Source organism: Rattus norvegicus, chromosome 10 (genome assembly GCF_021556685.1).
Source record: "Rattus norvegicus strain SHRSP/BbbUtx chromosome 10, alternate assembly SHRSP_T2T, whole genome shotgun sequence".
NCBI lineage: Eukaryota > Metazoa > Chordata > Mammalia > Rodentia > Muridae > Rattus > Rattus norvegicus.
Window position 1 is genome coordinate 33,008,428 of NC_141543.1, and position 15,989 is coordinate 33,024,416.

At 37.7% G+C, this 15,989-nt stretch overlaps 1 protein-coding gene across 3 annotated transcripts in view; it reads left to right on the forward strand.

Annotated features, from left to right (window-relative positions):
* Gabrb2 (gamma-aminobutyric acid type A receptor subunit beta 2) overlaps positions 1-15,989 on the forward strand; it is a 236,651-nt gene that overhangs the window by 77,653 nt on the left and 143,009 nt on the right. For all 3 annotated transcript variants that reach the window (XM_087569943.1, NM_012957.3, NM_001430104.1), the window contains 1 exon segment: positions 1,211-1,431. In XM_087569943.1, coding sequence (XP_087426069.1) covers positions 1,211-1,431 — 221 coding nt within the window.

Consider the following 15,989-nt stretch of genomic DNA (forward strand, 5'->3'; position numbering starts at 1 on the left):
CTCCCTATAAAGACTCGGTTTTCCTTGGTTCCATTTCCAGTTTCATTACCCGTGTGTGTGTGTGTGTGTGTGTGTATGTGAGTGTAAGATCCATGTCTGAAAAAAAGCATGAAGAATTTGTCTCTCAATGTGTGCCTTCTTTCTGTTAACATAATGGTCTACAGTTCTATCATTTTTCCTGCTAGTATTGTGTTTTGTTCCCTTCATGCCTATAAACTCCCACTACTTGTATGCATAACATTTTCTCATTCATTCATTTATTGTCATCTAGTCTAGTTCAATTTTGTAGCAATTGCCGATAATGCCAAATAGATAGCAATGTAGGGGTATCTCTGTGGTAGCACTTTGAGTCTCTCTAGTATGACTGCATATTGGACAGCCTGGCCACATAGTAACTATATTTTTAGATTTTTTAAAAAGCTCTATACTGAAATCTTCAGTGGCTGAAACAGTTCACATTTCTTCCAAAAGTACATAGGATTCCTCTTTCCCCATATCTAACATTTGTTGTCATTTGACAGCGGGGCATCATTAATACCCATCCTCTTCCGACTGGTAAATCTCATAGGGTTGTTCTGTTCTCATTTTTCTATGTGCCCCTGCTGTCATATGAGAATGTCTTTCATCGGTTTACTACATATGACAATTCCACTCAAACATTAGGATTGTTGTAGACTCTCCTGAGTTTGGAATGTTCCTTTAAGGGCCAGTGGTTTGGCCTTTTTGGTCTCTGTACCATCTCACCTCCGTAGAGAGGCTTTCCTCTACATCATCCCATATAAATGTTTTTATATTTGCTATATTTTCTTTGTGCACTACAACATTATGTGACATTCTTTTCATTTATCTAGGCTTTGTTCATAAATTCCCTTAGAGCAGGCTTTGATCTACTCGTCAGCACTGCCAGCCACATACCAGGAACAAATTAAACATTTGTTGAATGAATCAATGCATGAAATCTTAGATTTGATGTGCTAATTATTTCAATACTGAGGAATACAAGTGCCTATCCTTCTAAATTTGTACTTATACCTTAGCTAAAACAACCCTATGCATTCTACTTTGTAAAACAACAGAAAAAATAAGTTATCCAATTATTCTTTGATGTCTGTCTTCCTGCAACATATAGCAAGGAATGAGTTAAATCAATGAATGCATTCCAGGAGTCTGTGATAATACAAAATAACTATGTTTCTTCTCATATCCACAGGACTACACCTTGACCATGTATTTCCAGCAAGCCTGGAGAGATAAGAGACTGTCCTACAATGTAATCCCTTTAAACTTGACTTTGGACAATCGAGTGGCAGACCAGCTCTGGGTGCCTGACACCTACTTCCTGAATGATAAGAAGTCATTTGTACATGGAGTGACTGTCAAAAACCGTATGATTCGACTGCATCCAGATGGTACTGTCCTGTATGGCCTCAGGTCTGTAGTACGGATCTTAACATTTAACTTTTCCTGGAAAAATAAAATTCAATGGCCTGTTGTCAGTGGCTATATCGTGCTATTTTTCTTATTCCTTTTACAGTCCTACTAAAAATAGTTAAATCTACTATCAGGGAAATGTCTGAGAGCTTAGAACACCATGTGTACAAAGGACTTAGCTGCAGCTAAGACCAAGTTGCTGTTGTGTTTTACTTCTTCTGAATTATCTCCCAGTATCAGCTGCTGATGCTAAAGCCGCTTTCTTTAAGGAATAGGGATAAAGAATATCAAAAGAGCTGAGGCACAGGATTTCTTGAAAATTGGAAAACAGAAAACCCTGACCGTTGACTGATTATTTGGACATGGCAGATGCTCCTGAGCTGCTGAACTGGGTCATGGTCCTCTGGTGACAGAGAAGAATAGCATGCCCTCTCGTCCTCCAAGGAGCAATCTGACTTGCAAATAATACCCATCTCATGTTTATTAATGGATAATTTACACTTTTAAGGGTAATTCCAGTATATCATTGCAAGACCAGGCTATTTGGATGGGGATGGTTTGTAAAGGAAGCTAGTTTAATTTCAATCAAAACCAATGGATGTAGTTTTAATTGATAAAAATGAAAGTATATTTTTATTCTGAAATAATTTCAATGTAAACATTTGTATTTGCATGCTAGAAAGAGACCACTCTAGACGTCAGTGTTTTCAAATGCCTCTGACCTATTATTTTGCATGAAACTTTTTTTATTCTAAAAATATTACAGTATGAACATTTTCTTTGCACAAGAGATGCAAACCATTCTAAACATCAGGCTTTTTCATTGTCCCCAATCTGATATTTTATTTAAGCATGTAGCTATCCTGTGATCATAATGATGTTAGTGGCAGTGGAAATAGTCATTAGTTGTATCCTTCTCAGGTGTTATATGCCAAGCTAAGTGTTTTCCACACATTGTATAGTTACCATCTCCACAGCCTGTTTCCATTTTACATTTCTTGGTTTGATAAGTAAAATAAGCCATGCCTTCCAATTATGGATGGGAACATGAACAGAAAATATATCCCATTTGGCAAGAGATTGTTGTGTTTGGTATGAGAGACACATTGAGCCTGTATGATGACTTCATCAAGGGGTACCAAGATAAGTGCCACCAACCCATGAGCTGCAAGTGATAGGAACTTATAAAGGTTTAGGGATAGTTATACTAAGACAGGTCCCAGAGAGGATACACTTGATGAGAAAAGGCTCAGCTCTGTTTCTCAAAAAAAAAAGTTGAAAAGAAATGATTAAGCAAAAAATGTGCTACAACCACTGTTAATTTGCATTGAAACCTAGCTCTCCCATAGGACCACATCCAGGAAGCCCAAATTCATAAGTGCAAAGGATCTATGAAAGGATAAATGAAGGACAGTTGAACTCTGGTACTGTACAGTATCATAGGAGTGAAATTTCATAAGGTGATAGCATGCACACAGTGATCAATCTATCAAGTTGTTGAAAAGTACAGAGAGATCATATGTCCTGTTCTGGCACCAAAATCAGAAAGCCGAGGTAGCAGCATTTTCTTAGCATGGATTTTACTATTGCCTTTGGCCAAAATGAAAAATTAACTGGAAGAAGAAAAGCTAAAGTCCTATTAATAATACTCGATGCATTTGGGTTTCCTTCATATTTTCTATATAAATGATTATGTATAAGCTGTATTTTTACTTCTAATACAACTTCTAAATTTCAGTTTCTTGGTAATACAGATGAGCAGTAAACGTTTTCTGGTGTTTGATTGAATTACTCTGGATACTGTCCAGTCAGGGGAATACTCGACTACTATTGATAAAATAATATTCATGGAAGCTGTAATGGATGGGTTTCTGAAATACTTTATGGATGAGGCTGCAAACAGTTGTGGAAGATTCTTGTTGAATTGATTAGAATCATTCATGGCACATGACAAGTCAGTAAAAAGGATTTTGTAATCCACTTGATAGAAAGCTGGGACACCATACTGGATACTATCAAAAAGTGGTGACAAATGAAATAGAGGAATGTGTGTTGACGGTGTAAGAGGAAAAAAATAAAACTGATGGGTGGGTCAAATGTATCATGTTCCTCATGTGAAAATGAGGAACCCGAAGTTGGGTATAGTACTGTCTGTCTGCAATCCAGTGTTTGCCTAGCTAGATGTATATAGAGGCAGGAGAATTACTCAAATCCTCAGGCCAAATAGTCTGTGTATGAAGCAGCGAACAATACGGAGGCCCTGCCTCACTCAAGGTCAAGACTGATGGTCAGAGTTTTACCATAACCTTCTATCCATGCACTGGAATAGTCACCTACCCAAACATAAATAGACACATATATTATATGCATATATGTAAATGTATCATAATCATATATCTACATACACACAGATTTACTACTTCCTCTTGCTTCTGCATCAGAATGTTTATCATTCTCTTTTGTTTATTAGTATTAGCACAAATAGTTTTCCTTGGCGTAGAAATCTTGGGTGCAGATCTCAGGCCATGAAGCATATCCATTTCTTTAAGGGTGTTTAGTTTTTAGTGTTTCCATTGAGAAGTCAAATATTACTATGATGGGTCTGCCTTTATATATTTAAGCCTTGTCTCTTGAAGTTTCCAGTATCCTTTACTCATTCTGTAGAGTATAATATTACATGGGTGTTTCCTCTCTAGTCTTATCCATTTGATGTTCTTCATGCCTCTTATGCCTGGAGGGGCATCTTATTAAGAGATTGGGACCTTTTCTTCTGTGATTAAAAAGACTGCCTATGCTTCTACCATAGAATTCTCCTTGTTTTTTGTGTCCATAATTCAAAATTTTATTTTTTCATATTGTCCTACAGATCTTTTGAGTCTATTGATATTTTTCTTTAAAAAAGTTATTGACTCGAACTGAATGATCAAATTGTTTTGTATTATCCTCAAACGCTGATGATGTACCCACTCTGATTGGTTTACTGTTGAAGCTTTCCAATGAGGAGATGATTATTTGACTTACTGAATTTTCATTTCTAATATCATTTCCGTTTGAGTTTTATTCAGTATTTCTAGATCTTTGATGAATTCTATTTTCAATCCTGAATTGATTTTCTTAATTCATGCAGCTGATTGTGTTCTCTTGGAATTGACTCCAGAGATTATTTGCCTCCACTTTCAATTGATTCATGAGTTTATTTGCATCCTCTTTGGAATTTTTGGACATATTTATTGTTTTGAATTCTTTGTCTAGAATTTTGTCTAAGTCACCCTCATTGGCAGCTATCACTATGTAATTGTTAATTTTTTGAGAAGACATTCTTTTTTTTTTTTGGCTCTTCTTGTGTGTTGGGGTTTGTCAATATGGAGTTAGCAGAGACTTTTATGCAACTGATTGAGTGATGCTTAACATCATCTCCTGTGCTTTATAATTCTTGAATGCACTGTGCATTGCTTCAAGTTCAGTTTTGGGGGAACTTGGTATTTACCATGGAGGGGATAAGTGAAGATGATTGTGGTTTTGTACAGGAGAGGATCATGATGGTCTCTGACTTCATAAAGCAGACTCAGTGTATTTTGGCAAGGAGTTGTTCCAGGATAGCAGTTTCACATGTGCATAAATCTTCAGAACCTTGTTTCATAAAACATTGTGGGACAATGATAGATGCTAGGAATCCTCTGACCTCTAAATTAACAAGCTAAATTAAGAAGTGTTTGAAGAGTGTTGCGCATGTGTGACAGATATAGATGGATCATATCTGGCTTCTTGTGGTGCGCAGGGCAGAGACGCTTACTTGGGGCAGGGAATAGGGCAGGAGTAGTGGCTTCTCTTCCAATGGCTTTAATAGTCTCTTCCTTGTCTAGCTTAAGTGAGTTCACTGAGTGTGAAAGTATGCCCTAGAGGCAGGAGACTGTAGCTCTCTGATGTGCTTAGGCTTGATGCTAATGGAACAATGGAAGAAAGCATGAGACTCAAAGTGTGGAGGGAAGGACTGCTTACTTGTTAGAACCACAGACAACCAGGGTGGGATGTGTACCTCAGAGGTTGGTGGTTTTGAAACCCCTCTGTACGTATGATCAGTGCTGTCAGGGAGGTGGCTATATATGTCAGATTACTGTGACGGGTGTGCTGGATGACCACAGGTTTGGCTGAAGTGTGCCCAGAACAGGGAGGAAACGGTCCTTACTCCTACCAGTCTCAAGATGAGATTTTCACAGTTTGGATACATTTCAACCTCAATCTTGTTCCAGGCCTATTTTCGCTAGTGGCACTTGCCCCTTGTGCATCTATAGCAGAGGATCTCAACCTGTAGGTCATGACCTCTTTGGAACAAGAAACCTATTCCCAGGTGTCCCGTAGCAAACAGCCTGCATATCGGATATTTACATTATGATTCTTAACAATAACAAACTTACACTTATGAAATAGCAAAAAAAAATAATTTCAGGGTTGGGAGTTACTACAACATGAGGAACTATATTAAACGGTTGCAGCATTAGGAAGGTTGAGAACCGCTTTAGAGGCAAATGGTTTGGGGCTTATAACTTCTCTGAGCTGGATGCTGACAGGGCAGCCTGTATTACTTCCCGATAGTAGAAAATCATTATTTTTCCTTTTCCACTTTCAACAAAGATTCTTGACAATAAACAAGTTTTTGAACACCTGTGACATTCATAAAACTAGCACTTCTGTGCAAAGCAGGCTCATTAATTTTGATTGTTCTCTGAGTTGCAATATTAATCAGCCAATGAAATTAATAGAAAGATTTTAAAATATGTTTTTAGGTAGTCCTCTCAAATTTTATGGAAAAAATAGACCAGTTCCTGCTAAATGCGTGATAATCTATTCTTTTTTTCTTTTTTTCTTTTATTGGATTTTTATTTTAAAATTTACATTTCAAATGTTATCCTCTTTACCCGTTTCCTGTCCATAAACCCCCAGCCATGTCCCTACCCCTGCTTCTATGAAGGTGTTCCCTCACTCATCCACCCACCCCTTCCCATCTACTTACCCTGACATTCCCTTACACTGGGGGGAGGGTGTCAAGCCTTGGCAGGACCAAGGGCTTCTCCTCCCATTGGTGCCCAACAAGGCCATCCTCTGCTACATATGCAGCTGGAGTCATGGGTCTATCCATGTGTACTCTTTGGGTAGTGGTTTAGTTCCTGGGAGCTCTGGTTGGTTGGTATTGTTCTTATGGTGTTGCAAGCCCCTTCAGCTCCTTCAATCCTTTCTCTAACTCCTCCAATGGGGACCCCATTCTCAGTTCAATGTTTGGCTGCAAGCATCTGCCTCTGTATTTGTCCTACTCTGGCAGAGCCTCTCAGGAGACAGCTATATCAGGCTCCTGTCAGCATGCACTTCTTGGCATCAGCAATAGTGTCTGGGTTTGGTGGCTGCTGATACTCTATTCTTATCATCGTCAGGAAACTTTTTTGCAATAGATAGAATAAATTTAGTTAAAATGACCATTATAAGTATTGAATACAAATGTTTAGCCCCTCCTCCTACTAATCTATTGCCAATCCTGTTATTTTTCATTGCTCATAGTCTGATAAAAATTTTATTTGGAATTAATGTGATGAAAAATGTTGAAAAATACTTAGAAATTATTGTAAGTATCTAGGATTCGTGGAAAACCTTATCATGTGTGTATTTACTTATTTCATACTACTTAAGTCTTGTTATTTTGTTCATATTATATGAAAAACAAAGGAACCTATAGAAATTTAAATTTGGGAATGCTCAGAAAGAACCTAGAATGCATGGGAGAGAAGAAAAGCTAAATGGAAATTTCTTTTAGTAGATTGGTAGAGACTTTTCTCTTGCATGATGAAAAAAACCCCGAGAAACATCAAACATGAATCTTGTATGGAAATTCACCTTGAGATTCCAATCCCAGGGTTTAATGGAGTTATAGGATGTTCTAGGACAATGATGGCAATGGTAGTGGTGGTGGTAGGTTGTGTGTGTGTGTGTGTGTGTGTGTGTGTGTGTGTGTGTGTGTGTGTAATCCTTGAAGACGGACAAAGTCAGTGCAAATAAACATCAGTAATGGTAGTGTCTACCAGTGTGAATAATGAAAACCGAAAGGAAATCATTCAACCTCAGGAAGGAATCTGAGAGCCAGGCAGTTTTATAAATCAAGACAATGACCAGTGAACTTTGCAAATCAATGACTTTGAGTCGAGTGTCTATGGCATAAGATACCACAAACCACAGCATCCTACCCATCTTGGCAGGAAGGAAGGAGAGACCATCATCCATGATATTTGAGTGAACTGTCATAAAGCAGTGTTCAGTGAACCTTTCCGGTATTTAAAACATAGCAATGATTATGTCAGTAGTATGATGGGAACCCAACGGAGGAGTTAGGGGAAGGTCTGAAGGTGCTTACAACTCTGTAGGAAGAATAAAACAATCAACCAACCAGACCCCAAGAGCTCTTAGGGACTAAACCACCAACCAAAGAGTACACATGAAAGGACCCATGGCTCCAGCTGTGTATGTAGCAGAGGATGGCCTTATCTGGCATTAATGGGAGATGAGGCCCTTGGTCATGTGGAGGCTCTATGACCAGTGTAAGGGAATGTAGGGTGGTGAGGAAGAAGTGAGTTTATGGGTGGGGGAGCATGCTCATAGAAGCAGGGGTGAGGGGTATGAGATGGGGGTTTGTACAGGGGAAACCATGAGGGAGATAACATTTTAAATGTAAATAAATAAAATAACAAATAAAAAATTAAAAAATAAAATAAAAAGAATATTGCATATATATGATTTATATTTTAACTTTCTCAAAATAGCATATTTAGTACATTTCAAAGGCTAATGAATAATTAATTGGAAACCAGTCAGCATTCTAGTCTGAAAATTGAAAATTGATGATTCATTCAATAATTTATTGAAATGTTTGCTAAATTCTTGTTCTAGCTCCCCAATGACTATAGTCTTATAATTTTGCTTATGTACTCCATCCTGGCTTCTAAGAAATATCTCATTTGCTTGTAGCAATGTTCAATACATCTGAGGTCTACCAAGGACATCAGTTGTCTTCGAAAAATAAACTCTTCTGATGAATTAATTATAAAGCAGAAGCAAAAGTGTCACATTCTGATTTTCAAAGGAATCAACCCATGTTATCAACAGGCAATATCTCTTAGTAACAACCTACATTCTCTTAAAAATTTAACATCAGCACTGAAATTAATGCCAATTGATTAACATATCCTAAAAACCCTTTAACAATAAAAAGACATTTTTAAATTATGAAATTTTATTTTTCTTTTTGACTATCTAGCAAATATAGTCAAAATAAAATAATACCTTGCTCTGTATTTTCACCTATATTCATTTTAGAAAAGTACATATGTAGTTTTCTGTAAAAATAATTTAATGTTAAATGTCTGACATGGGGACCAGTTTCTTAACAATTTGCAATAATATGCATAATTTATATGAATAAAGTACTTTTGAAATTCATTTTATATCCACCAGACTTCTATGTTTTCAGATATATTTCTTACACAAGACACATTTTATAGGTTTGAATGAAAGGTGAAATATGAAGTTGTTTATATAAAATATAGGATGTTCTCTGAAATCTGTTTAGTACTTTAATGAGAAACTCAAGAAGCTGCTTGAAATACAGTTTAGAATCATGTAGCTGTGCTTAGCTCTGTAGACTCACTTGGTAAAGAAATCACCCAGAATATTTACTGAAGCCTGTTGTGGTAGTTGTTGTTTTGTTTTATTTTTGTTTTTTAGCGATGGTTTTATATAAAGAATGGCCTTCTTGCTTTGAGTAGTAGCTAGCCCATCTGAGGAGAGCTCCTAGGCCCACTTAGTCTCCATGTGTATGTAGACATGGGAGTCAGCTAGACAACACTTGTTTAAACACCTTCTATAAGTAACACTAGCTCAGAAACTTGTCACTCATACTTAAGGTTCACATTCTTAAAGAAAGATCTAGCAGGCACCAGAAACAATGATTCAACACCCCACCCCACCCCCCTTTTGTAGGCTCTGTCATTGGGAAAATGGCAAAAAAAAAGTTAGCCTGTAATGAGTATAGGCAAGTGGGGTTTTATTAATTCCATCTTCTCTCTCCAGTCTGCACGTTTTAGCACAAGATAGCTATCACACATAGAAAAATGCTCTATTAAACATTAATATATCAATTTTAGCTTGGGTTTCCTAATTGGTTTAATTAATTTTCACACAGATACTGAGTAATCGCACTTTGTCAGGCTGAACAAAAGAGATTTTATTAAGAATATCAGTCTTCTCAGCCAGAGTAGGAGAGCTGATCATATGCTCCCTGTCCTCAACAGAAAAATCGATTTTAGAGGGTTTTATACTTAAATATTGTTGCTGTTTAAAGAGTCCCTATTCTTAATTTGTCTCTTAATTTATTCTTAACTTGCCTCTGCCTCATGGGAAAAAGAAACCCATAGGAACTTTAGATGTAGCTTTTAAAGAACTGTGTCTACTTTTTTAAAGTAACGTTCTTCCTCGTCATTTTCATATAAGATAAAATTACTTAGATTAAAAGTAAACATATTTAGAAGTAATTTATAGTTGCTATAAGTTCAACTGTGGTGGTTTGAATGAGAATGCCCCCCCCACACACACATAGGCTCATAAATTTGAATACTTGGCTCCCAAATGAAGGAACTGTTTGGGCAGAATTAAGAGGTATGGCCTTGTTGAAGGAAGTGTGTCACTGGGCATGCGTTTTAAGGTTTCAAAAGCTCATGTCAAGCCAAGTCTCTCTCAGCTATAGCTGCCTGCTGCCATGCTCCATACAATGATGACAATGGAATCACCCTTTAAAAACTTTAGGCAAGCCCTGGTTTAACACTTTAGTTTAAAAGTTTCCTTGGATGTGGTGTCTCCTCATAGCAATAATGCCCTAACTAAGACAGCTTCTTTAAAAGGCAGATATAAAACGAGAACAACTCACCTGCTGCTGTGGAGAGAGCTATTAGTTGGAAAACACAATATATCCCCAAACACTGAACTTCCAATTCAAGGACTGTTCTCCTTTTGCTGCTGTCATAGTCGCCGCATATGTTCTCATTGAGTTAGATTCACACTGTTTCATTAACATTACCAAATAATTCAGATCCAAATCAACAACACTGGAGTCAGACACTGAAGGCTGAGGAGCAGAGATGGCATGTGGACACAAATCGTTTTAACATTTTGCTTCAGTTTTAAACAGCAAAAGATTATTTGAAAGGGAAAGGCAAACCTTGCTACCTTGCTTTTCTCTAATATTTTCTGGCTTATCGTAGCCGAGTGGTTACTAAGGCTCCTGCATTCCCCTCTACATTTGTCCCTAGATACCATTAGGCCCACTGACTTCAGTGGAAAGAAAGCTAGGTACAAATGGTTACAGTGTCAAACTTTGTCTCTGATACAGAGCAGAGGTGTGAAGGTAAAACTTTCAGGAAAGAGGAATGGTCAGAGACTGGGGAATTCGAGGCAGCTCACTCCAAAAGGCAAGGATCTTGTACTACAAGCCCAAAGAACGAACATGATAGCATCATTGATGTGCTAAAGAGGATAGACATCGACACACATTTCCAATATACATAATGAGGATTGTAAAAGTATCTATGGCTCACATTGTATATGTATTTACTATAGTGGGCCAATATTGTTTTCGCAAACTCATTGGCAGAACTTGCATACCCTTCTTTCTTCATGTATGAACTCTCCGAGTCAATAGAATGCCACACACGTGAAAAGATGTTCAGTGTTTATCTTATTCTGTCTCATTTAAAGCAACATATCTCCCCGTGGTCACTAAAGATCGTTGCTCTATTAGAGAGTTCCTATTTTCCTTTTAATTTAATTTTGTTGTATACTTACTCATGTTACATCCCCCTCTGGGTTATCCCCTTCCAGAGTCCTTCTCCAATTCCCACACCTCTTCTCCTCTGAGCAGGTTCCCTCCTCCATAGATATCTCCCCACACATATATTTCAAGTCTCTGTGAAGCTGGGTGCTTCCTCCCCCACTGAGGCCAGATAGGCAGCCCAGCTAGAAGAACCTATCACATACATGCAGCAACTTTTGGAATAGCACCAGCTCCAGTTGTTTGGAGCAAACATGAAGACCAAGCTGCAGATCTGTTGCATAGGTGCAGGGAGGCCTACGTCCACCCTGTGTATGTTCTTTGGTTGGTGGTTCAAGCTTAGAGCCACAAGGGTCCAGGTTGGTTGACTTTGCTGGTCTCTCTGTAGAGTTCATATCACCTTTGAGTCCCCAAGATAAATCTATCTTTGGTTGTGGGTATCTGAATCTGTCTGAGTCAGCTGTTGGGTTGAACCCCTCAGAAGATAACTTGCTCCTGTCAACAAGCATAACAGAGTATCATTAATAGTGTTAAGGACTGGTGTTTGCCCATAGAATGGGTCACAAGATGGGATGGTTCTTGGTTGGCCATTCCTTCAATCTCTGCTCTATCTACCATGCCTGCATTTCTTGTAAACAAGATAAATTTTAGGTTGAAAGATTTGTGGATGTGTTTGTATCTCTATTTCTCCATTGAGGTTTCTGCCTGACTACAGGAGGTGGCCTTTTCAAGTTCCATATCCACAGTGTAGTGATTTACATCTAAGATCACCCTTATCAATTTTCAGACATCCCTTTTATACCATCTCATCCTTGAATTGTCTCACCCTGGAGATGCTCCCATATCCTCACTCCCATGAGTTACAGATTTCCATTCATTTTTATGGCCATCTAGCCATTTCTTTTGTTCTTCCCCATACCTGATTCCGAAGTCCCCATTTCCCTCAGCATTTCCCTTCATTCCCAATTTGTTTGCTCTATCTGTTTCTTATGACTATTTTATACCCCCTTTTAAGTGAGATTCAAGCTTCCTCACTTGGGCCTTCCTCCTAGTCTAGCTTTTTTGCATCTATGGAGTGCAATGTGGAACCTGTATTTTCTAGCTAATATCCCCTTATAAGTGAGTTTGTACCATGCATGTCCTTTTGGGACTAAGTTACCTCTCTCAGGATGATATTCTCAAGTTCCATTCATTTCTCTGAAATATTCATGATGCCTTTGTTTTTAATTGCTGAATAGTATTCCATTTTGTAGATATACTGCATTTTCTTTATCCATTCTTCAGTTGAGGGATATCTAGGTTGTTTCTAGCTATTATGAATAAAACTGCTATGAACACAGTTGAGCAATTGTCTTTGTGAGGTTTTGGAGCATCTTTTGGGTATATTCCCAGGAGTGGTATAGCTGAGTCTTGAGGTAGAACTCTTACCAGTTTACTGAGAAACTGTGAAATTGATATCCAAAGCCATTGCATAATTTTGTACTCCACCTAGCAATGAAGAAGTTTTCCCCTTGCTCTACATCCTTAGTGATTACTAAGGACTTTGAACATTTCTTTAACTGCTTCTCAGCCATGCAAGATTCCTCTGTTGAAGAGTCTCTGTTTAGCTCTGTACCTCATTTTTAATTGTGCTGTTTGGGTTGTTAATGTTTAACTACTTGAGCTCCTTTTAAAATTTGGAAACTAGCCCTCTGTCAGGTATAGGATTGTTGAAGATCGTTTCCCAATCTGTAGGCTGCCTATTTGTCCTATTGACAGTGTCCATTGTCTTACAGAAGCTTTGCAGTTTCACAAGATCTCATTTTTAGATTGTTAGTCTTAGAGCCTGAGCCATTGGTGTTCTGTTCAGGAACTTGTCTCCTATACCAATGTTCTCTTCTATGGAATTTAGAGTAGAATGTTCTATGTTAGGTCCTTGATGCACTTGGACTTGAGTTTTGTACAGGGTGATAAGCATGGATCTATTGCCATTCTTGTACATGCAGATACACAGTTAGTCCAGCATCATTACTTGAGGATACTTTCACTTTCCTATTGTATGGTTTTGGCTTCTTTTATCAGAAATCAACTGTCTATCCTTGTGTGAGTTTAGTTTTGGGTCTTTGATTCAATTTCATTGATCAAATTATCTGTTTTTGTGGCAATCCCATACAACTTTTTTATTAACAATGTTCTATAGTACAGCTTAAGGTCAGGGATGGTAATTCCTCCTGAAGTATTTTTTTTTTCTTTTCAGGATTGTTTGGGCTGTCCTGAGTTTCTTGTTTATCCATATTAAATTGAGAATTGTTCCTTCAAGGTCTATAAACATTGTTTTGGAATTTTGACAATGATTTCATTGACTGTGTAGATTGCTTTTAGTAAGATGGCCTTAACCATGTTAACCCTACCTATCCATGAGCATGGGTGTGAGACTCTCACCAGTGACTTTAGTATCAACGTTTACAATGGATGGGGAGGTAGTGAGTTCAGAGCCTATTATAGCCTTTAATATATGCCTCTCTATATGGGTAACTAGGCAGATTCCTTCATGGACCAGACTATTGGGCAAGGTCCAAAAGAACACAGGGATAACTATTAATTTTATGGACTGAATAGTGGTGTTGGTTTCAGCTTTATTACTCCTTGGAAGAGGAACGAAGAAAATGAAAAATAATCTAACCTTTGTAAATTATCTCTAGAAAATTATTTAAAGACTTTAAGAAACTATATTATTCATCCATTTTGCTAAACTGATATGGAAGAGCTTTAGCCATTCTGTCCCTCTTTATGTTGGACAAATAAAGCATGCCTTCTCTTTAGGAACTAAAGCAGTGTAAAAGGTTAATGACTCAAATCTCATTCCCCGTAACATGAAATGCTCAAGCTGTTTTACTTCGCAGAAGGAGCTCATTAGGTGCATTCTTACGGACAGAATAAAAAGGCAGCACAATGCTAAATGGCTATAAATCTTTAGAGGGAGATGCTAATCCCAAGTTGGATTGCTCCCACTAGCCGTAATGGTGGAAATAATTAGGACTTTATATTGTAGGAGCTGTAATAGGCTGACAGCTAGGAGAAGCCAAACAAGACAAAGAACAAAGATTCTACAGATGTCAAAGCACTAGGAGATGTCTGGCTATTAACAAAGATCCATTGGAACAGCCATATTGCAATGCTCAGAGCTTGGGTTTGGACTCTGATTGCCTTGTTTCAAGGCCACTCGGAACCACAGACATGTTGTACTCCATCCCCTGACCTTCAGTTTTCTTATCAGTAAAATGATTTTTAACCCTACTTACTTTGAACCATTATTAAGGCAGTTAAACAAATGAATAGACGTAGAGCATTTAGCAAATTATCTGGCGGGTAGTAAGTTAATTTTAAAGATAATTGTTACTGTTAACATTTCTGCAAATATCTTACTTTGACTTATTATGTTGTAGCCCATGCTGATATGGTGGGAATAAAATATGTCAAGAAAGAAATACATGATTGAATACTTACGACATACCCACCACAGGCCAGTAGTGGGCACACACGAAGACAAATGAGCCCTACAATATGTGTCACTTACAAAATATTGGAAGTTAATTGGGGAAGAAAATGAATAAAGAGGGGGCATAGTAGGAAACACACCTCATGTTCAAAGACATATGTGGTTGAAAGGCACATAACAGATAGCAGGGGCTTGGAAGCAACAGAACATTTCATTTTTAGAGAGAAGGGTATTCAAGCAAATTCAGTAAGTTGTTCAAAGTAGCAATATATTTGTCAAAACTAGAAATAGCTTTAATCACTGTTTGATCCTAAAGCCTAATGCTTCATACTGGATTTAGGAGAGAGAAATAACTTGGTGCACAGACTGGGATACGAAAAAAAAAAAAGCAGGTAAAGGCATGCTGGGAATTTTCATGAATAGAAGTTAATGTACCGTCGAGTTTGATAATCTAAACTGTAAGAATGTCTATGGAGCGTTCAAAATGGAAGCTGGAGACAAACAAAAACAAGTTTCTTTTTGATAAAACTGAAAAAAAATCCTTGAACACTCCATTCCCATGTTCATCAACTTATTCCTTTGGAGTTCTGGTAATCTCAAGGTGGGGTTGCTGGTGCAGGTATGGTAACCCATAGACAGGCACTTCTTATGCTGAGGAAAATCTTAGGACCATTTGCAATAAATATGTTGAGTAATGAATGAATAGAAGGTTTTCAAGTTATGATGAATTCAATGGAGCCGAAGGATCAGAGGGATCTCATGAGGAATATCTAGAGAGGAGAGGTAGGATACTGCTCTAGAGGATGACACTTAGAGACCTTATTATTGAGAATAAGAAATGAATGACTAATAAAAAAGAAACGGTAATAAAAGAAAGACAGAAAGAGTTCTGTGGATAAGTTCCAGTTGGAAACATGAGATTCTCATATTCCTGAGGCCAGAAAAGCCTCCTGTGTTTAAGGGAAAATGAAAGGAAAGCCATGTTGTCCAAAATTTTCTAGTCACTCTTTCACACTATTGCGTTTAATGCTCCTAAAATAATCCATCATTTAAATATTACATTCATTGGATACCCTCTACAGGAATAGCATCCCTAGGAAGGCATAGATTTCTGTTTTGTACCCCATTTCACACCCCAACATCAAGCGCATTTGTGTCCCACAGCAACCAACTACAAATGTTAAAGTATTCTGTGTGTGATTTATGTGCCATTTAAAA